This window comes from Schistocerca americana, chromosome 1 (assembly GCF_021461395.2).
Source record: "Schistocerca americana isolate TAMUIC-IGC-003095 chromosome 1, iqSchAmer2.1, whole genome shotgun sequence".
NCBI classification, from domain to species: Eukaryota; Metazoa; Arthropoda; class Insecta; order Orthoptera; family Acrididae; genus Schistocerca; species Schistocerca americana.
The window spans coordinates 746,935,225-746,960,778 of NC_060119.1; the positions used below are offsets into that span (position 1 = coordinate 746,935,225).

General features: G+C 43.0%; 1 protein-coding gene across 10 annotated transcripts in view; it reads left to right on the forward strand.

Annotated features, from left to right (window-relative positions):
• Window positions 1–25,554, forward strand: part of LOC124610978 (protein held out wings) — a 423,550-nt gene that overhangs the window by 386,373 nt on the left and 11,623 nt on the right. For 4 of the 10 annotated variants that reach the window (XR_006979501.1, XM_047140203.1, XM_047140212.1 and 1 more), the window contains exons 3-6: window positions 8,665–8,781; window positions 19,971–20,114; window positions 24,675–24,801; window positions 25,018–25,341. Coding sequence is in view for 9 of the 10 variants with exons in the window: in XM_047140203.1 (XP_046996159.1) it covers window positions 8,665–8,781; window positions 19,971–20,114; window positions 24,675–24,801; window positions 25,018–25,341 (712 nt within the window). In the remaining variant the exon portion in view is untranslated. The remainder of the gene's footprint in view (window positions 1–8,664; window positions 8,782–19,970; window positions 20,115–24,674; window positions 24,802–25,017; window positions 25,342–25,554) is intronic. The other 6 variants (XM_047140210.1, XM_047140211.1, XM_047140208.1 and 3 more) reach the window with 5 other exon arrangements.

The window sequence follows — 25,554 nt, forward strand, 5'->3', positions numbered from 1 at the left end:
TCTCCAGATCTTCCACTGACAAAAAGAGTTATTCTACCGGTCTTTTTAGATATTTACTTACGAGCAGAGAAACCTTCCGTAGTCGGTACCTTGTATGAGATGTTTATGCCACTGCTCACGTCACCCCTACAGGCACAACAACGGCCTTATTCAGACACTGCTGCGGAATAATCAATTCATGGGGTCATCTATGGTTCGGTCGAGAATGTGGCAGCCTACGAGAACAACACTTTGTAAGAAGTAGAACTGGGTTCGATGATGTTTGCATCCGATGTAGTAACACCAAACAGAACGAAAAATTTACATCCCCATTTTTCAACGTAGCTCGGTCACTTTTGTCTTGCTTGCATAAAGATATCTGCTCAAAGCGTCTTTCTATTCTTCCTCCCGCCTGTCTTATTTGCATCCACCACGGCACACTACTCTCAAGCGTACCTGAGTTCTATGCGAGTTGGCGAAGGTAAAGGATGTTGTGCCATCACAATAACTGTAATTCTTGTTCTGACAAATTACACGTAAATTTCATTTCGATGAAAGGTTTATGTCCGCCATTATCATGACGTCAAAGCAGACTGGTGGTACATCCGTTCTTTGCTAAGCATTGCTTGGCAGTGTACGCCAGGCGTCGTAGCAGATGATCTTCGTAGCAGGTGACTTGTGCAGAAAGAAAAAAAAACACAGAGTTGGAGGGAAACCCAAGCTGTATAGCGTAGATGTGTGACGGCATGCTGCAAGGCCTCGGTGCGGAAGTGCGAACTGCGTGTGCCCTCATCGGCATGCCGGGGGCCGGCGTCGCTTCCGTCACGTGACTTGATGTGACGTGCCGGGCATCGAGCAGCCTGTGGCCGACCCGACGCCCTTGTCGTATCAACTGCTGTCAGTGTATTTATCCCTCACCAGTACCACCCTATCTTGACCTGTATTCCGCAAACCACCTTTTGGTGTGTGGCGGAGAGCACTTTGCGTGACAGTGCTACTTGCACTCTTTCATGTTCCAGCCATGAATCGCGCCTGGGAATGATTGTTGGTAGGTCTCAGTGTGAACACAAATCGCTCTCCATCTTACCTTCATGGTCTTTCCACGAAATACATTCTGAAAAGAGTAATGTATAGGGTGAGTCAGAAGGAAAGGTACAAGCTTCGAAGGCTGATATCATTAGTGATTCTGAGCAAAAATCTTCATATGCACATTTGCTCAGTTCCGAACGGTTTCCAAGGTAAAACACATTTAAGGTACACAGTTATTTATTGTCGGTATTTCAAACATTGTCATTGTTTGCAACGTACCACAGTAGTGTAGAGGAAGATGAGACGAACAATCTCATACAGGACGCTCGTGGTGTATCAGATTCGGTAAGTACCCCATATTGGGCTACAAGAGCTACAGCACATGCGGGTCGCGCGAAATTTTCAATATTCTTGCGGTCTCTTGGCGCAAATTATTAGTCGTAGAGAAATTGTACTGCAACACGTTTTCGCTGGAGGGTGCTGTTTTCGAATTATTCAAGAAAAACGTACAAACGTAAAAACGTACGTGAAAAATACGTGGTAGCTACGCTTTCTAAAGCCCAGTACTAACGTCCAAGATTCAGGTGCGACGTTCAATAACGCCTCGGTAGAGCAATGTAACAGTTGGCCGCATTTTTATTAGTTTATATTTTAATCTTAGTGAAAAATTATTAGTAAACCGAAGTTGTTTGGCTACTCTTGCTGCGTAACGATAATTATCTGCTGCCGTTTACATCACGACGGAGCTGCCTTTCTTAGCCTCTAGTTTTATGTAACGCAAACGCAGCCGCAGTGACTGCAGCCGTATGCTTGAATTGTCAGAGAGAGCGCCTACGATCGCAGAGCGCTGGTACACGCAGTGTTCTCCAGGAATGCGGGTTGCGTGAACGGTAGGCGACACCTGATTAGTATGAGCTACTTGTTCTCCATGCCTTCATTTGCCGGATGTTTTCAGGAATAAGGCGTTTTATTCTCTGCGCCATATGTAGCATTTAGGGATGGTCTCCATTCGTTTCTGTAACCCACTGATTTGCTATTGATTTTAATGGACTTCTAACAACAAAAATTTAACGCATGTTATCTTTCAGTTCAATACTCGAAGCGTATAGCGACAGCAACAAAGGGAAAAACTTTTTCTCGTAGCGAGTGAACAATACCAGTTAATATATGAAAATGGTATCTGTTATTTAGGACATGTCCGAAAGAACAGAAACCATCTTCATATATAATGGAATGTAGTCGAATTAAATCGGGTGATGCTGCGGGAATTAGATTAGGAAATGAGACGCTTAAAGTAGTAAATGAGCTTCGCTATTTGGTGAGCAAAATAACTGATGATGGTCGAAGTAGAGAGGATATAAACTGCAGACTGGCAATGGCAAGGAAAGCGTTTCTGAAGAAGAGAAATTTGTTAACATCGAGTATAGATCTAAGTGTCAGGAAGTCGTTTCTGAAAGTATTTTTATGGAGTGTAGGCATGTATCGACGTGAAACGTGGACGCTACGGTCGCAGGTTCGAGTCCTGCCTCGGGCATGGATGTGTGTGTTGTCCTTAGGTTAGTTAGGTTTAAGTAGTTCTAAGTTCTACGGGACTGATGACGTCAGATGTTGAGTCCCATAGAGCTCAGAGCCATTTCAATCATTTTTGAAACGTGGACGATAAATAGTTTAGACAAGAAGAGAATAGAAGCTTTCGAAATGTGCTACAGAAAAATGGTGAAGATTAGATGGGTAGATCACATAACGAACGAGGAGGTATTGAATAGAATTGGGGAGAAGAGAAATTTATGGCACAACTTGACTAGAAGAAGGGATCGGTTGGTAGGGCATATTATGAGGCATCAAGTGATCACCAATTTAGTATTGGAGGGCAGCGTGGAGGGTAAACATCATAGAGGGAGACCAAGAGATGAATACACTAAACAGATTCAGAAGGATGTAGGTTGCAGTAGGTAGTGGGAGATGAAGAAGCTTGCACAGGATAGAGTAGCATGGAGAGCTGCATCAAACCAGTCTCTGGACTGAAGATCGACTGAAGACCACAACAACAAAAACAATGTAGGTAAGGCTTACCGGCCAATGATCTTCAGTGCGAGTGCACTCACATTGCTCAAACTCTTACGGGAATCGGTAGGTTGACTGCCGCGAGTAGTGAGTATAGTGGGTAGGGGCACCACAAATATAGTGTGTGGACAGTAATTTGGAAGTGTGGGCCTCACGGGGAGTATGCCAGAGATAAGTCCCTGCAGTCGCACTATCCTCTGTGTCCTCGATGGCTCAGTCGGATAGAGCATTTGCCATGTAAGCATCTGCCTGGGTTCGAGTTCCGGTCGGGGCACACATTTTCAACTGTCCCCGTTGATATTTATCAAGATTTCATTGTAATTTCATACCAGTGAATACCGATCCCAAACTGGTCACTGTATCGAGGTGTATTACTATTAGTAATTATTGCCAGAGTATCTGTAAGAGAGATACAGAGAACCACAGATTGATAATAAACCTCTCTAGAAGACCTACTTCGTTTCTACGTGCAACATAATGTGTTCTCCCGTTCCTCAAAGAGAGGGTACCGTGTCCAAGGGGAGAAAGGAAGTTTGACGCCCGTCGTAAGTCTTCATTGAGCCGTGTTAGTTGGAACCCACGTTCAGGACGGCGGCACTAGGGCGTTATACCCCGCTGCGTCATATAAACGGAGATTTGTTGCCACGCGATGTAATAATAGCAAGCCCGTTGGGCGCTCTTGTCGGGCTGTTATTGATAGCTTCGCTTTAACGTGCTCGTATGTGACTTTCATCCGCCATACTCAACGTTGGCTGATTCAGTGCTAAGTTTCGCGCCCAAGGTTACGAATAGCTTTAAACTCCAGCGATTAACTCTAGGCTTATTTAGGGCTTAATAGAATTGTGAACGAACGTCGTACTCCTGATTCCTCCGTATGGATCTATGACAGAAGATTTCTCTCTCTCTCCGTATTATTATTATTATTATTGTTGTTGTTGTTGTTGTTGTTTTGCGCACCACCAGAAGGAACCATTTCGATGCATTCGTGTGGCTTATTACGTCAGTATTAGAGTCTGAGGTCGTTCCTTTACATGAAACGCCCATTTTCGGTAGTATTTCTGCCTTCCAGAGTGGAGATATATGTTCTCGTCTCCGTTAGGTAAAATTAATACCGTGTACCGCGTGGAAGCAATAATATCCAATGCCTGATCAGTTACAACAATCAACAGAACTTAGCCAGTGCTGGTCCAATGTCTGGATCCAAAAGAATAGGTAATGTTCCGCCACATCTACTCTCCTCTACTGCTTCTGCTGGCTGACGCATTAGTTCGGTGTTCAGTGGAACTCGCTTTTGCGGACGATTCTTTAGCGCGTGACGCCACTCCGTACAGCATTCGCGTCGAGTTCAAGCGTTACAGTTCCGTAGTTTTACAAAATCTATCACGCAGTTGCCCGGGTAATTATCAAATTGCGCAGTAATCCAACTGCTGCACCAAATAAATCACCAAGTGAACGATACGGACTTGTCGTTGGTCTTCATACCTGCTTAGGTTGGAACGACCGTAGCAATCTACTGTACCTATTCTTTGCCTAGGTAAGCTCTCAGCTAGAGATCGGAACTTGGGAGCATTAGATGCGGTTAAAGGTGTCCCAGTTTCTTTCTGAGGCGTTAATGGTCTCTTAGCGTCCCCCGGAGGAGACTGGAGAGTCAGGAACTTTGGGGAGGGGGGGGGGGGGGGCTGGTGTGGAAGACAAACTGTGTGAAGTGAGGTCACCTCAGGTTTAAGATACGTCTTAGAATGTCCATCCGACACACAGTGTCAACATATAATTGTACGTTGTTCCCATTCAAAATTTGCAACACCACAGAACAACGGTGCCCATACGAGAATTTGTTGGGAAGGGAGGGCTTGTAGGAGGGGAGACGGCGGTGGCTAGATCTCGTGGTACGAAGTATTTTTAATATTTTTCGAAGACAGATGGCAACTTGTATGTAGCCATAAAAAGTTCGTTCTGATCCTGTTAAAAAATCTGCTTAATACCGTGTTTTGAACAGTTTTCTTGAAAGAAAAATAACCACTATATATTTTTACTGTCGCTGAGAGCTAGAGGGAGGCGCCACCCTCCCTCACCTCCCCCACCCCACCCCCCACCCTCTTTGACCCCGGGTATCGGCGCTCTTGCCGCAGAGACAGCATGTACCAGAAGTCAAACTGGAATGGTGGAATACTGAAGTGATCAGCATTACAACTCACTCCACAAAGTAGGCATGAGTGACGCCAGGTACGTTATGTATGCAAGGAAATTCGCAGCTGATTTCTCATTCACAAATCACATTCGAATATTTTTTGTTCGTGAAAAGGTTATGTTACGCCTTGTGGAACAAGATGAAACGTCTATCAGCACTTGTTGAATTAACAGTGGCAGGATCGTGGCGTAACGGAACTGCAATTTCCTGCTCCAAGATAATGTTGCTCGCGCTGGTTGAGCTCTCATTACTGTCATCTGATTAAGGAATGGAAGGGGTTCAAGAGGGCCATACTCAAGGCCATGCAGGATATCAATGGCCCCCACGTGACTAGTGCCATAGAAGACATTCATACTGTACACTCGTCCATGCAGGATCGTAAAGCAACATGACGTACCTAAGTGGACATGTTTGCAGTAAGCGACAATGTGACAGCGTGTGGAGCGCCAGGGATTGTCAGCATGGGGACGACGCTTGCGGGTTCCCTCGACGTGGCAGCAGAGGACAGCATCCAGTGAAACGATTTTATGACATTATTGGCTGATTGTTCGGCTGCCTGATATAAGTCATCCTACACTACTGGCCATTAAAATTGCTACACCACGAAGATGACGTGCTACAGACGCGAAATTTATCCGACAGGAAGAAGATGCTGTGATACGCAAATGATTAGCGTTTCAGAGAATTCACACAAGGTTGGCGCTGGTGGCGACACCTACAACGTGCTGACATGAGGAAAGTTTCCAACCGCTTTCTCATACACACACAGCAGTTGACCGGCGTTGCCTGATGAAACGTTGTTCTGATGCCTCGTGTAAGGAGGAGAAATGCGTACCATCATGTTTCCGACTTTGCTAAAGGTCGGATTGTAGCCTATCACGATTGCGGTTTATCGTACCGCGACATTGCTGCTCGCGTTGGTTGAGATCCAATGACTGTTAGCAGTAGATGGAATCGGTGGGTTGAGGAGTGTAACACGGAACGCCGTGCTGGATCCCAACGGCCTCGTATCACTAGCAGTCGAGATGACAGGCATCTTATCCGCATGGCTGTAACGGATCGTGCAGCCACGTCTCGATCCCTGAGTCAACAGATGGGGACGTTTGCAACACAACAACCATCTGCACGAACAGTTCGACGACGTTTGCAGCAGCATGGACTATCAGCTCGGAGACCATGGCTGCGGGTACCCTTGACGCTGCATCACAGACAGGAGCGCCTCCGATGGTGTACTCAACGACGAACCTGGGCGCACGAATGGCAAAACGTCATATTTTCGGATGAGTCCAGGTTGTGTTTACAGCATCATGATAGTCGCATCCGTGTTTGGCGACATCGTGGTGAACGCACATTGGAAGCGTGTTTCGTCATCGCCATACTGGCGTATCACCCGGCGTGATGGTATGGGGTGCCATTGGTTACACGTCTCGGTCACCTCTTGTTCGCATTGAAGGCACTTTGAACAGTGGACGTTACATTTCAGATGTATTACGACCGTTGGCTCTACCCTTCATCCGATCCCTGCGAAACCCTACATTTCAGCAGGATAATGCACGACCGCATGTTGCAGGTCCTGTGCGGGCCTTTCGGATACAGAAAATGTTCGACTGCTGCCCTGGCCAGCACATTCTCCAGATCTCCCACCAATTGAAAATGTCTGGTCAATGGCGGCCGAGCAACAGGCTCGTCACAATACGCCAGTCACTACTCTTGATGAATTGTGCTATTGTGTTGAAGCTGCATGGGCAGCTGTACCCGTACGCACCATCCAAGCTCTGTTTGACTCAATGCCCAGGCGTATGAAGGCTGTTATTACGGCCAGAGGTGGTTGTTCTGGGTACTGATTTCTCATGATCTATGCACCCAAATTGCGTGAAAATGTAATTACATGGCAGTTCTAGTGTAATATATTTGTCCAATGAATACCCGTTTATCATCCGCATTTCTTCTTGGTGTAGCAATTTTAATGGCCAGTAGTGTATTTGACGCGACTTCAGCAAGATGAAGATGAGATTAAATGATTCGGACAAACAAATGTCCAGTTACTGAGCAAAAAAAACCAATAATAATGTCTGAATCCGCTGGGAAACGAATTTGGGACTGTGCAATCTAGAGGCAGCGATGTTAACCACCATATGACGAGCTACGTATGGTGCACCCCAATCCTAATACTGGACACAGGAATAGGACCACGTGTCCATGTATGGAGGCTTCAAGGAGAACGAATGTTGCCAGATTGCATTCGTCGTCGTCTGGATCAGCACCTGATGGTTATGGTGTGGTGTGCCATTGGGTGGATAACATGATCAACTTCATCAAGTTACCTTCCATTAGTCCGGCCGAGGTGGCCGAGCGGTTCTAGACGGCACAGTCTGGAACCGCGTGACCGCTACGGTCGCAGGTTCGAATCCTGCCTCGGGCATGGATGTGTGTGATGTCCTTAGGTTAGTTAGGTTTGAGTAGTTCTAAGTTGTAGTGGACTGATGACCTCAGAAGTTAAGTCCCATAGTGCTCAGAGCCATTTGAACCATTTTGAACCTTCCATTAAGAATGTGGAATGCACTCAACGACTATGGTATGACTTTCAAAATGTGGAGCACAGCAATCAGTCGTCCGACTGACGTAGTAGGACATGTACTGAAACTGTGAAATAATGTATTGGTAATGGCTAGGCGCTAGCCGAAATCTAGATTTGCTTTAATAGAGCCTGAAAGGAAAGGACGATTGATTGCTGTGCTACAGCTTTTTGAGAATGATCAACTTAGGTTCGCACATCCCATAATTTGGACAGTAGCCATTCCATTTCTGACGTGTAAAGGCCGGTAACTGTGCTCATTTTGAAGTTTTCTGTGTCGTTATTTCAGCAAGATAACACAACATAGCATGTTGCTCACGCTGTCATAACCTGTTTCGACACAGACGGTGTTAGACTATTACCCTGGCCTTATCTCTCACTCACTGAGAGCATCTGGTGATTGGTTCCTGAGAGATTAGGACGCCACCAGTCGCCAGACACCACGATTTATAAACTGCAGCAATAGAGCTGAAGGGGCCTGGAGTTAGGTACCTGTATCCGTTATCCAGGATCAGTTCGATTTGATGCAGTCTTTGTTGCCAGAGGTGGCAGTAAGGTTTATTTAATTTTGCACCCTGGATGCCCCCACATCACCTCCAAATTTAATCACGTATTCTTCCTCCTATACTGTACACACACAATTAGTAAAATTTCGTTATTTGATATCTTTCCCGGTGTTGCAGTTTCAGTGGCCAGCAGTGCATCAGATTGCGACAGTTACAACCCAGAAAGCTACAAATCTCTGCCAATCTTCGACTGTGGCGCAAAGCTCGATTACCGTGGATGCACTACCGACAGTTGGCTGACAGCAGTTTTTCGTGTGTTGCAGTTCAACTTCGTGGGCCGCATCCTGGGTCCCCGCGGCATGACGGCCAAGCAGCTGGAGCAAGAGACGGGCTGCAAGATCATGGTGCGCGGGCGCGGCTCCATGCGCGACAAGAAGAAGGTGCGTACCGGCGCTGCCACTCACAATCCTCACCTTTAAATTTAGATTACTGTCCGGAAGAAGCGAAAGAAATCAGCTACAGTTCTCCGGTGTCTGGCCAGTGGGTAAAACTTTCCAGGGCTATTGGCCTTCCCGATATCTACTAAAATGTTGTCCATCGTGCAGGCGACAGTGGAGCTGGGTGACAGCTTTTCTTGGCCATCAGTCTATAATCCAGCCCGCCACGATTCCCTATCATGTGCCAATCTCTTCATCTAGGTGTAGCACTTTGCACCTAACTTCCTCAGTTATTTGTTGGATATATTCCAATAGCTCTTCCTCCCTCCTCGTGCAAATTTTCCCTGATGTCTTAAAATACGGCCAATCATCTTGGCCTTTGTTAATACAGGGTGTTACAAAAAGGTACGGCCAAACTTTCAGGAAACATTCCTCACACATAAATAAAGAAAAGATGTTATGTGGACATGTGTCCGGAAACGCTTACTTTCCATGTTAGAGCTCATTTTATTACTTCTCTTCAAATCGCATTAATCATGGAATGGAAACACACAGCATCAGAACGTACCAGCGTGACTTCAAACACTTTGTTACGGGAAATGTTCAAAATGTCCTCCGTTAGCGAGGATACATGCATCCACCCTCCGTCGCATGGAATCCCTGATGCGCTGATGCAGCCCTGGAGAATGGCGTATTGTATCACAGCCGTCCACAATACGAGCACGAAGAGTCTCTACATTTGGTACCGGGGTTGCGTAGACAAGAGCTTTCAAATGCCCCCGTAAATGAAAGTCAAGAGGGTTGAGGTCAGGAGAGCGTGGGGGCCGTGGAATTGGTCCGCCTCTACCAATCCATCGGTCACCGAATCTGTTGTTGAGGAGCGTACGAACACTTAGACTGAAATGTGCAGGAGCTCCATCGTGCATGAACCACGTGTTGTGTCGTACTTGTAAAGGCACATGTTCTAGCAGCACAGGTAGAGTATCCCGTATGAAACCATGATAACGTGCTCCATTGAACGTAGGTGGAATAATCAAGACATCACCAACAATGCATGACCAAATGTTCACAGAAAATCTGTGTTGATGACGTGATTGCACAATTGCGTGCGGATTCTCGTCAGCCCACACATGTTGATTGTGAAAATTTACAATTTGATTACGTTGCAATGAAGTCACATCCGTAAAGAGAACATTTGCACGGAAATGAGGATTGACTCATTGTTGGATGAACCATGAAGTGTACCTGTGGAGGCCAATCAGCTGCTGATAGTGCCTGCACACGCTGTACATGGTACGGAAACAACTGGTTCTCCCGTAGCACTCTCCATACAGTGACGTGGTCAACTTTACCTTGTACAGCAGCAACTTCTCTGACGCTGACATTAGGGTTATCGTCAACTGCACGAAGAATTGCCTCGTCCATTGCAGGCGTCCTCGTCGTTCTAGGTCTTCCCCAGTCGCGAGTCATAGGCTGGAATGTTCCGTGCTCCCTAAGACGCCGATCAATTGCTTCGAACGTCTTCCTGTCGGGACACCTTCGTTCTGGAAATCCGTCTCGATACAAACGTATCGCGCCACGGCTATTGCCCCGTGCTAATCCATACATCAAATGGGCATCTGCCAGCTCGGCATTTGTAAACATTGCACTGACTGCAAAACCACGTTCGTGATGAACACTAACCTGTTGCTGCTACGTACTGATGTGCTTGATGCTAATACTGTAGAGCAATGAGTCGCATGTCAACACAAGCACCGAAGTCAACATTACCTTCCTTCAATTGGGCCAACTGGCGGTAAAAGAGGAGGTACAGTACATACTGACGAAACTAAAATGAGCTCTAACATGGAAATTAAGCGTTTCCGGACACATGTCCACATAACATCTTTTCTTTATTTGTGTGTGAGGAATGTTTCCTGAAAGTTTGGCCGTACCTTTTTGTAACACCCTGTATACTCTACAAATTCCTCTCCTCGTCGATTCTGCGGAGAATCTCCTCATATCTTACCTTGTCAGTACACCCAAGTTTCGACGTCTATATGTAACACCAAATCTCAAACGCCTCGATTCTCTTTCTTTCGGCTTTTACCACAGTCCACACGATTCGCAACCATACAATGCTGTGCTCCAAACGTTCTTTCTCAGAAATTTCCTCTTCAATAGTTAGTTAATTTCCTCTTCAATAGTTATTAATCTCAGACTTCTAATAACTACGAATACTCTCTTTTTACTGTACTAGCCTTTTTATGTCTTCCCTTCTTCGTCCGTCATTGTTATTTTGCTTCCAATGTAGCAGAATTCCTTCACTTCATCTAATTCGTGGTCTCCTATTTTGGTGTTAACTTTATCACTAATCTCATTTCTGTTGCGCCTCATTAGTTCAGTTCACATAAAATTCAAAGTGTGTGCTGTTCGTTCCATTCAACGGGTCCTGGAGGTCCTGAAATTCTTCCTTTCTTTCACTGAGCATAGCAATGCTATCAGTGAATCTTATCGCTGATATCTTTCATTGTGAATTTCTATCTCAATCCCGAACTTCTTTTTTTAGTTTCGCCATAGCTTTTTCGATATACAGATTGAACGATGGAAAGGAAGATGGCATTATTTACTTACACACTTTTTAAAATTAGACCTTTTGATTGTCGTACATACCTGATGATTATAAAGTGCTGCTACTCACAGAGGTCCGGTGTGGACTTAATTATCGTATGACAGCGAAACCCAATAGATACTCTAAAGCATTAATGTGGAATCAATATGCCCTGGAAAAAATTAGTTCCAGTTTTTGACCACCAGACGCAAATCTGGCGCTGTGAATGCAAAGATGATGTATGGAAATGTTTCCATATGTAATGAATTCAAGTGAGAAAGGCATAATGTTGATTTTGTTATTAACTGCCACTCTCACAATTTGTTCAGTAAGAGCACTGGAGACATAAACGATATAGAGAGCCTATATGTATATAGGCCTATATGTATTCAGGCTCTCTACAGCGAGATACTGTACAGCACCAGATTTTACCTGGTGGCCAAAATTGGAACGCGAGCTGGGAAACGGTGGGAGGGGGGGGGGGGGGGGGGGGCATTGGCGGCTTTGTTTTACAGTTGTATGGGATACCCGTCTTTCGCTATAACTTATACACACATTTCTGATAATTTCAAACGTCTTCCGAATGCTTTTTCTAGGTGACAAATACTATAAATGTGTCTTAGGGTTATGTCACGTCATGCTTTCATTATCAAGTCCGTCAGAACCGTGTCTCTCGTGCCTTTAGCTAGGCTAAAACCAAATTGTCCATCTTCTAACAGATCTTTAACATTTTCCCAGCATTCTTGGGCGCATGAGCTGTTAAAATTATCGTGTGATAGTTCTCACACTTACTTGCTCTTGCGAACTTCGGGATTCTATGGATGATTCATTTCCCAAACTGCTGGTATGCCTACACACACACACACACACACACACACACACACACACACAAAACCGCGCGGGCGCGCAACGCACAGTAAGTTAATTCTGCTTTAAGCATTTCATTTATGTGGCATTGCGCCATACTATTCTCTTTTTAGTTAATATTACTTCGAAAGAATCCCAGGGCAATAAAAATATTCTAGAATTGATTGGATAAGAATTTGGCAAGCAGCCTCTTCCGTGAATGTACGCGTGGGGCTTGAGAAATATGGTAAATTTCCGTGAATGAATGGAACATTTTTGTTGTTCCTTCTTGGTTGGTAAACCTGCTTACTCCAAGGATCTTCTGAGGAATTTGAACAATGCATAGCGGACGGTACAATGTTGACAGCCGTCTGAAATCTAAACCGATCAGTGTGTCGACTGCGTTAGAAAATGGAGAAAAACAGAGTTCCGTGCTGTTATTAAATATATTCATTTGAAGGGTTGGACTGCCGCACAAATCAAAGCAGAAGTGGATGAAATTCACACACACTCTGCACCCTCACAGAAGACCGTTACTTTCGGATTAATGAATTTAAACGTGGCCGAACAAGCACCGTAGACGAAGCGCGCTCCTGCCGTCTGTAATTAGACGCATTCACCATAAAGGAACCATTGACAAAATCCATGATACGATAATGCAAGACCATTGAATAAAAATTAGTGAGATGGCTGAGACTACAGGCATCTCAAATGAGCAAGTGCATATCATCTTGCACGGAGAATCGGCTATGAAGAAGTTTTGTGCGAGACGAGTGCTGCAATTGCTCAGTCAACCAATACAACCCCCCTTCTATAGTGGTTTTTTAACCTTTCCTTCTGTTTTTTGGTTTCCCCACTTTTTTGAGTTTTGCTCCCACTGCTGCTGGTTTCCAGTTACGTTTTTTAGCTTTTCCTAAGTAACAGACAGGGCGCTAATGACCGTAGCAGTTTTGCGCCCTAAAATCATAACAAAAAAAAAAAAAAAACAGTCGACCAAAAGGGCTTCCGGCACAACACTTTAACATAATGTCTGGCAATATTTAATCACAATCCGAAGGCTTTGTGTGCCATTTGGTAACTGTTGATGAAATCTGGAACCATCAATATACACCAGTGTCAAAACGGCATTCAAAACAGTGGACAAAGGCTGTTGAAAGTGCACCGAAAAGGACAGAGACCATTTTGTCAGCTGGTAAAGTGAAGGCAACTTTTTTGAGATTCCCAAGGAATAACTATCATAGATTATATAGAAAGACTCAGAACCAGAACTGGATCCTATCGTGCTCCATTGTTGGATCATTTGAAACTTGCGTTGGTTGAAAACAGACCAAGACTGGCACGCAAAAAACTGCTCTTTCACCAGGATAATGGACCATCCCACACATTAGCGATAACAATGAATTGGGCTTTGAATTGGTTCCTCATCCAATACTCACCAGACATAGCTCCAAGTTATTCTTCCTGTTCCCGAACTCAAAACTTTCGCTTGCTGGGAAGAAATTTTCATCGAATGAGGAATTGATAAGTGCAGTCAACGAGTATTTTGCAGAGTTTGACAGAATCTATTTTTCCTATTGGATGAAAAAGCTGGAGGATCGCTGGACCAAGTGTACATTCCTGAAAGGAGAATGTCGAGAAGAGTATGGTGAGTTCTTTTTTTCTTGCTGTTTTTACCAGACTTATCAAACCACCTACGTATCTTTCTTGGGATTCATCCAATGTGGCATTTACTTTCCCGTACAACCGTAGTTGCGCAGTCATTCTATTAAATTGCTCCGGATCAGTATCGATAGACATTTCCCCTTTGTTACTCTAAAAGAGATGTTATTAATGTCGGTGCAGTCAACCAATGTCGGGTCTCTTCACCATTTCTCGTCGTCATTGTGTTTGCTAGTTCCGTTGTTGAATACATCGACTTGCATGGCTATCTTGATGGAGAAGCGAAAGCGCGCATTTTTCGTCTTCAATAGTACTGCCTGATTACGATTAAAGTAGCCCTGCGGGTGTAACTAATGGAGTTGGAACCAGCGTAGCAGAGATTTGGCCACCGCAAGCGCCGAAAGGCAAACTGGTAGCTCCTCGGAGTGGGTGTCTATGTTTAGCAGGGCGCCTGGAACAGCCTTTCCTGCCGTGTCTGACAGCCACACCAAAATAGCCCGCGCTGCTCCTCCTTGTAGCAGTTCCCAACATAATACAGTCTGCATGGGCAACTAGAGCTGCTTCCTTGCAAGACGAGTTTGAGTTAATGAAGCACTGGGTTCGTTTCTTCAGTAGAATGAGGGCTTCAGAGTAAATGCCAACCAGATCTGTTTCCGTGCTTTCCATAATACTCATATCCTTTCCTTCATTATTTTCCGATTGTTGAGCACAAGGCGGAAATTTCTGCTCATGAAAGCAAAATATGTTTTATAAGTAAAAATACTATCATTTATTTCATCTAACGTTTTTGTTTTCCTCAGTGAGTCTGTTCCACCACAAAATGCAGTTCTGAAAGGCATAATTAAGCTCTTCGTTGGATTTTGATCATTTCTTTAAGTGTGAAAATTGGTGGGAATTAGAATGTGCCAAATCATGTAAATGTTTCGAAAAGATTCGTAAAATATTTGTACCTCAGTTTGCGATAGGACCATTCTTATGCATTGTTTTCATCCAGTCGGTCCTCAAGGCTTGGATAGTATTACATAGTTTGTTGTTTTACCCTTTCCAGAGATGGACATCTGCATAAATTTATTAAGAAGGAGCAGCAGTGCTCTAAAGTTACAGTGTGTTTTCTATATAATTGAATAAGAGAGTTCTGGATCATATCATGCGGCACTTAATATTTGATTTAAGGTTTATTCATCTCACATAGGCAGTTAATTCTTTATGAAACACTTCACATTGCTGCTACGGTCATTTTTCTGTTTGCATGTGGTCATCATACAACCAATGTCACGTCCATTGTGGTCAAAGATTTTTCGTTGTTTATTCTTCCAACACATTTATGCAGTCAGTTTTTTGAGATGCTGTTTCACGCTAACAATCTTCAAATTAAGGGCAGTGTCTTCTGAATTGAACGACAAATTTGTATACTCTGAATGAAACATGTGCAACACGACTACCTTTACAATTTGTGTAGTAATGGAATTATTTCACTCTTCAGATCAACTTAGCTTTATGGCACAACGAATATCAAGACAAAATAAAAGCTAATTGACACGAACTTCATCTGTCTTACAGGACTTAAAAATTTTCATGTAGCTCTTGCGTAAAGTGTGTGAAAACGTGTGTGTGGTTGAATAGCACAGTGATAGGTGATCAGAGGTTATTCACAGACCTCGTCCATGCTAAAAACCATGCCTTGCCAACTTGCCAGTTCGTGCTGTGTAATTCAGTAAAACAACGTTACAATGCTCTATGAACATTTGGAAGAATAAAATGAGGAAACAGGTTTACGATGAATGAATGTGAATGATTTACAGGTATTGCAGACTGTTTACCATATCATTCCATTTGTTTTTCTCATAATTTAACATAAATCATTGATTAGCTACACTGGTGTGCACTCATTACTTACTTTAACAAAGTCTGTGTCAAAGCAAAATCCATAAACCAATATGATTATTGGGATATGACAGAGCAATAATTATTAGCCCGTATGTCACATTGGAACAATATCTGATATGATTTTGGTTCTTTTTAGTATTACTAAAAAGAGCACCATTGTATATGTTGTTTAACAACATGATGAGATCAAGGAAATAATTCAGATAGTTATGAAACATAAATGTGATTGTGATGGGACACTGGAATCCAATAGTAGGCAAAGAAGCAGAAGGAAAAACAACGGGAGAATATAGCGTGGTGAAAGAGACTGAAAGTGAAAGCCACCTGTCAGAATTCTGCACAAATGATGACAAAATGTTTTATATGTGGAAGGGACCTGGAGACACTGGAAGATTTCATGCCGCTTATATAACTGTAACATAGAGATTCAGAAACCAGATCTTAAACTGTATTACATTTCCAAAGGTAGACATGGACTCTGTCCATAATTGTTGATTGTTAACTTCAGACTAAAACTGTAAAATAGTGGCAGAGGTTTGAAAATATCGCTTCAGTTGTAAATTTCTTTATTTTCACACGACCGGTTTTGGACTGTTATAAGCCCATCTTCAGGTATTGTAAGTGTGGTGTGGTCCCAGAGTGCCGTGTGTACCAGGTGCGGTGTCAATTATTGAAAGTCAGCCTGGACTCTCTTACTTGTCATTAATAAGTTAGCTTTGTAAAATATAGGTATGCTGTCCTTTGGCTTATGAAAGTTTAGTCTCTTTTATGTTAAAATTTTCACAAATAGTAAATTCTAGCACAACATTATTATGCAACATCAGAAGCCAGTTAAAAAACTTTTCTAATGATATCTCATTCAGCCCTGTATATGAAAGGTTTGATAAATCACTGAAAGATCTGTTTTGAAACAAGGCCCATGGGGTAGACAACATTCCTTCAGAATTACTGAGGACCTTGGGAGAGCTAGCAATGACAGAATTATCCACGATGTGTGGTAGATAAATGAGATAAGTGAAATGCACTCAGACTTCAGAAAGAATGTAAAAATTCCAGTTCCAAACAAGGCAGGTGTGGACAGGTGTGAATGCTACTGGAACATCAGTTTGATAAGTCATGGTTTCAAGAAGATCAGTTTGGGTTCTGGAGAAATATTGAAACACATAAGGTGACCCTACGACTTATTTTGGAAGATAGTGTGAAGAAGGCAACTCTGCTTTAAGTGTTTGTAGATTCAGAGAAAGCTTTGAACAATGTGGACTGGACTACACTATCTGAAATTTTGAAAGTAGCAGGAATAAAATACAGTGACTGAAAAGCTGTTTACAAGTTGTTCAGAAACCAGACTGCAGTTGTAAGAATCAAAGGACACAACAGGACGACAGGTAGGCAGTGGTTGAAAAGCGATTCAAACAGGGTTGAGGACCGTCCTGATGTTATTCCATCTTTACATTGACCAAGCTATGCGGGAAACCAAGGAGAAATTTGGTAAGGGAACAATGTTTAGGGAGAGGAAATAAAAAATAAAAATAAAAAAAACTCTGCAGTTCACTGATGACATTATAATTCTGACAGACAGCAGATAACTTAGTAGAGCAGTTGAAAGAAATGAACGTCTTGGAAAGAGATTATTAAATGAACCACCATAAAAGTAAAATTATGATAATCAAACATAGTCAAATTAAACGAGCCAGTACTTCAGGGAATTATATATGGAAATGTTACACATGAAGTAGAAGATGAATTCTGTTATTTGGGAGCAAAATAACTGATAATGGCTGAAGGAGGGGAGATACAGAATGCAGATTGGCAGTAACAAGAAAAGTATTTCTGAAAAAAAATGAATTTGTTACCATCTAATATAAATTTGTGTGTTAGGAAGTGGAATCTAGCCATGCATGGAACCAAAATGTGAACAATGTGCAGTTCAGACAAAATGAAGATACAAGCTTTCAAAACGGGTGCCATAGAAGAATGCTGTATAATAAATATAATTAATATAAATATAATATATAAAATAAATAATATAAAATAATATAATAATGTTGAATAATAAATGAGGAGGTCCTGGACTGAACAGAGGAAAAACTAATTTATAGCACAAATCAACAAAAGGAAGGAAATGGTTGATAGCACACACCTTGACGTATTTGATACCTCGTTCTCTCTTCGGTTTGGGAACATAAAGAAGCACGGGGAGGGAAAAAAACGTAGATTGAGATAAAGGCTTGAATACAATAAGCAAGCTTAAATGGATGGAGGTTGCAATAGTTAAACAGAGGTGAAGAGGCTTGAAGATGATAGACTAGCATCAAACCAGGCTTTGGAGTGAACTTATCGAAAACAACAACAACAACAACAACATGAGATGTCTGTAGATTGTCTGAAACAGAGACAATTGTGAATTATAGGTTTCACCAAGCAGTGTGCCATTGAGAGCCACATTTACTGCAGACCAGCAAAAAAAAAATCAGGAGTTGCGACTAGTGTCAGTTTGTGCATGAAAATATAACAGTGCCCCAGATGTTTAAATGTAATGGTTGTTAATTACTGCAAACCTTAACAAGCAACTTCTTGGTTCCCAAGACCAAAGACAATATCCAAGAGCAGAACTTTTCTTTATAGATAATGACACCATAGCTTTTCACAGCATGGTGTAGAATGACATTTTCCCAAAAAATCTTTCATGCATAATTCTAAACAGAAAAGCTTTCATGCATATTTTGTAAATATTAAAAGCTTAATATCATATTTGTTTAATAAATTAATTTTATTTGATGTTGCTAAACAAAATCCCATGTGGTCTCGCTGAACAATTATTAACAGTTGTAAATTATTGCCATGTTACATAAAATATTGTACATTATTATCTAGGACTGATGGCAAGTGATTGGATGGTATGCCTAATTTTCCTCTAAGACAATTTGGTCCACAAATACCAAATACCATTGGTGAAATTAGTGAGTCAAGTAGGTGATTTTACTTCATTCTTGTAGTAAATGATTCAGAGAATTGAGGTTGAGTGACCATGGTATGGGATCATGTAATCCAGTTAAGTATGCAGGCAGTTCAGCTCTAAAATGGTTGCAGATAACACCACTGGTGTGATACTTGCCTTATAATATGGCATACAGTTTGTAGTCGTGACAAATGTCTTTTTATTTCCAATCTCTTTGCACTGCATTCACAGACATAGTTACCCATGCAAACTTTGCCTGAGACTTTGCCATAAAGTTCTTGCAGAAACAGTTTATTGTGATGCGTTTTTTACCTTTTTTCCTATGAGGCATAAGAACAAGATATTGATGAATGGAAGCACATCTTCAATACGGAAAAATGCTGTTCCTCCCGTTGTTAAAATCCCAATGTTTCCTTTCTTTATGGAGAATAGAACACAATGGAATCAAAAACATACAAGTATTTTCTGTATAACTCAAACCTTTTGTTTGTATATGTGTTTATTAAGCTGACCCACATTCAGAACTCACAGACTTTAATAAAGGGGGTGGGGGTTGCATTTGTCATATACAATGAAGAGAGAGAAAAATTGGCTTTGAATCAGTGATTATTAACTATGAATAGGTGTTGGTTGGTTTTTATTTAGAAATATAGCAGCTGTTTGCTGTGTAACAATGGAAAATATTGCATAAAAGTTAAATTAGTAGCTGTAACACTGAACAACACAGATCTTGTCAGTAGCACATTAATGGCAATTTGATTTATTGGTGCTGTCATTGTCATCTATGATATATCACTCAGAAATAACTATCCTTTTTCAAGCTGCTCTCTGTAACAGGATATGGAGAAGAGTATATGAACTAGAATGAAAAACTATGGAAGTAAGTATGCTTTCCAAATCAAAACAGCATAGCTTATCAATTTTGCTTTTTTTCTTTATTGGTAGATTTCATTTGAAATTCACTCAGTAATACAGAAGTAATACATAGCAATCTTGACACATACATGCAAGATGTTAACTGAAATAAAAATTAGCAGTACACAGCGTTTATTGTATCACTTTTTTGCGCATTTTAGCTGGATGTTTCGGTACATTGTGCATGAACATGAAACTGGTTTTAAGTGCTTTACTTAATTTTTTTAATCAGAATTAATTTTACCATTATATTAATAGTTTTTGTTCTTTTACCTATCTCAAATTATTGGCACACTGCCTGGAGGTCATGGAAAGTGAAAATTTGCAAATTTTCAGGAGGAACTGAACCGCGGAAAGCCAAACTGGGAGCATCTAAATGACGACTTGCACGTGTTGCTAACTGTGGAAGACACAGAAAACAGGGCAACTCTCAAGATGCAGCGCGCTGTCGAGGAAGTGAAGAAGCTGCTCGTTCCCGTGGTCAGTCAACTCCGACTTGTGGGCCACTGCAGGCTTGTATACTCTGCTGCTACTGCTGCTGCAACAGTGATATGCATGGCTCTGCAGTGTGCCCCTTTCTTGCTAGTCACTTTCTATATTGTAGCATAAGATACCACTTTCTATATTGTAGCATAAGATACCACATTTCCTGTTAGTTTGACTTCCCTCATTTCATAACATACATTTATACTATAATTCCCATTGTGTACTGCTTCGGAATACATGCCAGTGTAAATTTGTTTTGCATTACAATTATCACAATAAGAATAGAGCACTTTCTCTGCTTCATATTATTGGTAGATTGGAGGAGACTTAATTGTTCTACACATCAAAAAAACCTCATTATTATATGTGTTACAGAAGAGTTATAGAGTACTGTCTGGAAATTTGATTATATGTGTGACACACACAAATGTAGCTCAAATAATGGAAAGTCTGAGTTTGGAATATCAATAATATTATGAAAATGGTAGATTGTTATTCATCATAAGAATGGCATGTTGAGTTGCAGAGAGGCACAATGAAAAGACTTATGTTCTGAGTGTCTGGACATTCTGAGTGTCTGGCCAAAGCCATCTTACGAAAGGAAAACACACACAAATTCATACAAGCAAGCACACCTTATACACATGACCAGTATCTCTGGCCGCTCATCCGGAATGCAACTGTGTCATGTTCGAGTGAAAGGAAGCAGCAATCTGGAGTGGGGGAGGGGAAGGGGAAAGAATAGCAGGGTATGAGTGGGGGGGGGGGGGAGGAGGGAAGAGGTTGGCACTGCCTGACAGAATGTGCAGGCACTAGATGGTGGCAGGGCAAGGCTGCCAGGTGCATTGTCTAGTGACTGTGGGGAGGGGAGGGGACAGGTGGAACAGGAGCAGAGAAGGGAGAAAATAGTGGGTGCACAGTGAGGGTGAGGGGACGTGAATCAGGAAGAAGTGATGGGACAGAGGGAGTGGAAACTGTTGGGTGGAGGGTGTGGGATCGGTAGCTTACTGTAGATTGAAGCTGGGATGATTTTGGGATTGGAGAATGTGTTGTAAGGATAAATCCCTTGTGTGCAGTTCGGAAAAGCTGGTGGTGGAGGGGGAGGATCCATATGGTCTGGCTTGTGAAGCAGCCATTGAAGTCAAAGAAGTTATGTTCAGCTGCTTGTGATGTGATAGTGGTCTACTGTGCTCTTGGCCACAGTTTATGGTTGCTATTCATCCTGGTGGGCAGCTGGTTGGTAGTAAAACCAATATAAAAAGTTGTGCAATGATTGCATAGGAGCTGGTGGATGACACAGCTGGTTTCACAGGGGGCCTGGCCTCTGAAGGATAAGATAAGATATGCCCGCATCTCGTGGTCGTGCGGTAGCGTTCTCGCTTCCCACGCCCGGGTTCCCGGGTTCGATTCCCGGCGGGGTCAGGGATTTTCTCTGCCTCGTGATGGCTGGGTGTTGTGTGCTGTCCTTAGGTTAGTTAGGTTCAAGTAGTTCTAAGTTCTAGGGGCCTGATGACCATAGATGTTAAGTCCCATAGTGCTCAGAGCCATAAGATAAGATAAGCCTGTGACAGGGCTGGAATAGGAAGTACTGGGTGGGTGGATTGGGCACGTCTTACAGCCCTCTCTCCCACCGGCTTATGATCCATGTGGCAAGGGTTTTGGATAAAATTGACAAAGGTGTGGATTAGGATGTTGTGGAAGTTGGGTTGGTGGTGGAACACCACTTTCGGAGGGGTGGGAAGGATCTTAGGTAGGATGTCACATTTCAGGGCATGATGATAGATAATCAAAGTCCTGATGAAGGATGTGGTTCAGTTGTTCCAGTCTGGGTTGATATTGGGTGATGAAGGGGGGAACTCCATAGTAGCTTATTCTTATGGGGGGGGGGGGGGGGTGTTGGCAAGGAAAGGTTAATAGTGTGAGGGGAGGATATGGTATGAAAAATCTGTTCGCAGACTAGGTCTGAGATATAGTGCCTGTGGAAGCCTTTGGGAGATATCAGCATTCTGGGCAAGGGAGTTCTTGTCATTGCAGATTTGCCACTCCCTGGGTGGCCAGGCTGTTGTGAGTCCTAGTATGCAAACAGATTTCATTTCCTGTGTCACATCCCTTTGCACCCATCCCCCCCCCCCCTCCCCAGTTCTCGCACCATCTGCAATAAACAGTAATAAAGGAGTGCCTGTTTCGTTACTCAGTACCACCCCAGACTGGAACACCTGAACCACATTCTCTGTCAGGCCTTAGATTATCTATCATCATGCCCTGGAATGAGGGATGTCCCGCCCATCCTTATGTGATGGTCCATCACCCACCAAACCTCTACAATATCCTAGTTAATCCTTATACTGCTACTAATCTCAACCCTTTGCTACATATCCCTGTGGAAGACCTGTCCAATCCACCCCCTGAGCCCATACTGCTCCAGTCCTATCACAGGCTGATCCTGCCTCATCAAAGGTCAGGCCACATGTGAATGCAGCCTTGATGTGTACCAGCCATGCTACAGTCATTGCACAGCTTTTTATATTATGACTATCACCCAACTGTCTACCAGGGTTAATGGACACCACAAACTGTGGCCAAAAGCAAAGTGAACACCCTGTGGCACAACATGCAATGATCATAACATGCTTGATTTTAATGGCTGCTTCACAACCTGAGCCATCTGGATCCTTCTCTCCACAACAAACTTTTCTGAACTGTGCAGGTAGTAGTAGTAGTCCTAACAACATCTTCTCCACTCCTGAAAACATCCTGGCCTCAACCTATGGCAACCTGCTGTCCCCACATCCTCCAATCAACAGTTACCACCTCCTCTATCCTATCACCACCTCCCAATTCATGTCCTCTCACCTGCATTGTGTACTACTTTCTGACAACGCATCTGCTGGCCTTCCTCCCTTCTCTACTCTTCTCATATCAGACTCCCCTCTCCCCCTCCCCCACCCCCCCACACAGCCTTCTGACACTGTGCTTGGCAGCTCTTTCCTGCCACCATCTAGTCTCTGCTCACTTCACCAGGCAGTGCTGACTTCCCTCCCTCCCTCTCTCCCCCCTGTGCTCTTGTTAGCCCTTACCATTCCCCACCCCACTCCATATTGCTGCTCCCATTCAACATGACACAGTTTGTGTGCAACTCAACATCTCATTTTTATGGTGAATAGCAATCTATCCTTTCTGTAATATTGTTGAGAAATGAGGACAATTTAGAAATAACATCTAATCTCAAGTCTACAATCAATTTGATGTTTTTGTTTAGAATTTCACAGATGATTTAACTTTTATCTGTTATTTCCCATCTCTTTAATTTCCACAGACAAATACTGAAATATTTGTGTAAAGCATATCCTGATCAGTTCACTACCCACTTCATTTTTATGAATTTATTACATGTGTAACTGTATATATTAACATGGAAAATTACACCAAATTATACCGTAGAAAGAATGCTGTGCATGCGAATAGCTGATTGGTGGATTAAGTTTTGATTGGGAGGAGGACTGGGGAGTTTAACTTTCCATTCTTCTCTTTGATATAGAGATTAGACATTTTTGCAATATTCCGTTATTTTCAGTAGGAAAAAGAAGGAATATTGGAGACTTCTAATTTAGTACCTATAACGGTATCACCATATTATAGCCAGTCTGAACAAATATATGCCTGATTTGTCTTTATATAACAGCTTTGTCTAAAATACTCATCTGATGCAGTTAGTTTCAACTTGATAAACAGTGCAGTAGATGGAATCTTTCTACAACAATAGCATCCATATCCCACCCTCACATTTTTCGCAACATTATTTTTCTTACTTACAAAGTGTTAGAAAAATGGAACAGCTTTAAAAATGCTCACTATTTCAAAGCAAAATTTATTCTTATTGAATATCTAACAATGGAAAATCGATGGAATGTAACAATATAATGAAATGCTACACACCATGTAGGGGACATGCTAAGTCACAGAAAGACGCAACAAAAAGACTGTCAGGAAGTTAGCCCTTGGCCAACAAGGCTTTTGGTAAAAATACTAAAACACACACACACACACACACACACACACACACACACACACACACACACACTATTCACACACACATGACCACAGTCTGTGGCAGCTGGAGGCAGAAGCTGTGATCATGTGTATGTGAATTGTGTTCGCACGCGGTGTGTGTGTGTGTGTGTGTGTGTGTGTGTGTGTGTGTGTGTGTGTGTGTGTGTGGTTTGGTTTGGTTTGGTTTGTTTGTTTGTTTGTTTGTTTGTTTGTTTGTTTGTTGGTGGGTGGGTGGGTCATACGTATGTGAGTTGGATTTGTGTGTGCGTATGCTATTTTTGACAAAGGCCTTGTTTGCCAAAAGCTAACTTTCCGACAGGCTTTTTGTTGTTCCTTTCTGCGACTCAGAACCTCCGTTTATTGTATATATGTTTCAGTATTTGTCTGTAATCATTCTTGCTGAAACAAACTACGCGCAGTCCTCTGCCTGCCAAGCTTGTACTAAATGCTATCTATGCATGATGGTATACAAGATCTTGTCTTGACAGTAGTCTTCATTCGCAGCAGGCTGATGGTGAGGACGAGCTGAAGAAGAGGCAGTTGATGGAGCTTGCCATAATCAATGGCACATACCGTGATTCCAGTGCCAAGGCAGCAGCTGCTGCAGGTGAGATCGCGGTCTTGACAGCAGGTACTCATATGCATTAGTTAAACTGTTATTTATGTATAATTAAAGATGCTTTCTTCATTTGTGTTTATTTGTTTTGATTCATTTATGTATTATCAAAGTAGTTTATTTAAATAGGATAATGTTCTACTTGTAAAATTCCTACACCATGACATTTGTGTATATGTGAGCCGTCACCATAGGACTGTGTGGCTGACCGTTTGGTCACTTTTGTTCCAGCGGCATGTGACGAGGAGTGGCGCAGACTGACAGCCGCAGCAGCTGCGGAGACGCAGCGACTCTTGTCGCCGGGGATGCCGACCCTGACTGCACCAGGAATTCGTGCCCCTGCCACACCACTGGGTGCACCACTCATACTGTCACCTCGCCTGCCTGTGCCAACTACAGCTGCTTCGGCACTCCTCAATGGCTCTGCTGGCCCACAGGCACCATTACTGTCACCTCATGACCCGCACGGCCTCATCTACACGCCATACGCAGACTATGCCAACTACTTGGCTGCGTCGCCGCTGCTGACAGAGTACGCCACGGCTGACCACACGGGTGGGTTGTTTGCACGTTGACCCCACCTCACGCTACCGCACTGTTCTCTCCGTCCCGGCCGGGCGCTGGTCTGCCGGCCTATACCCGGACGGGGGCCGGCACTTTCCATCTAGTCCTCGTTCCCTGCCAAGTTTCTTAAGATTGTTCTTCTTGAGCCATTGGAGACACTTGTCTCTCTTCTCCTTCCTATCTGTTCTGCTAATACTCTATTTG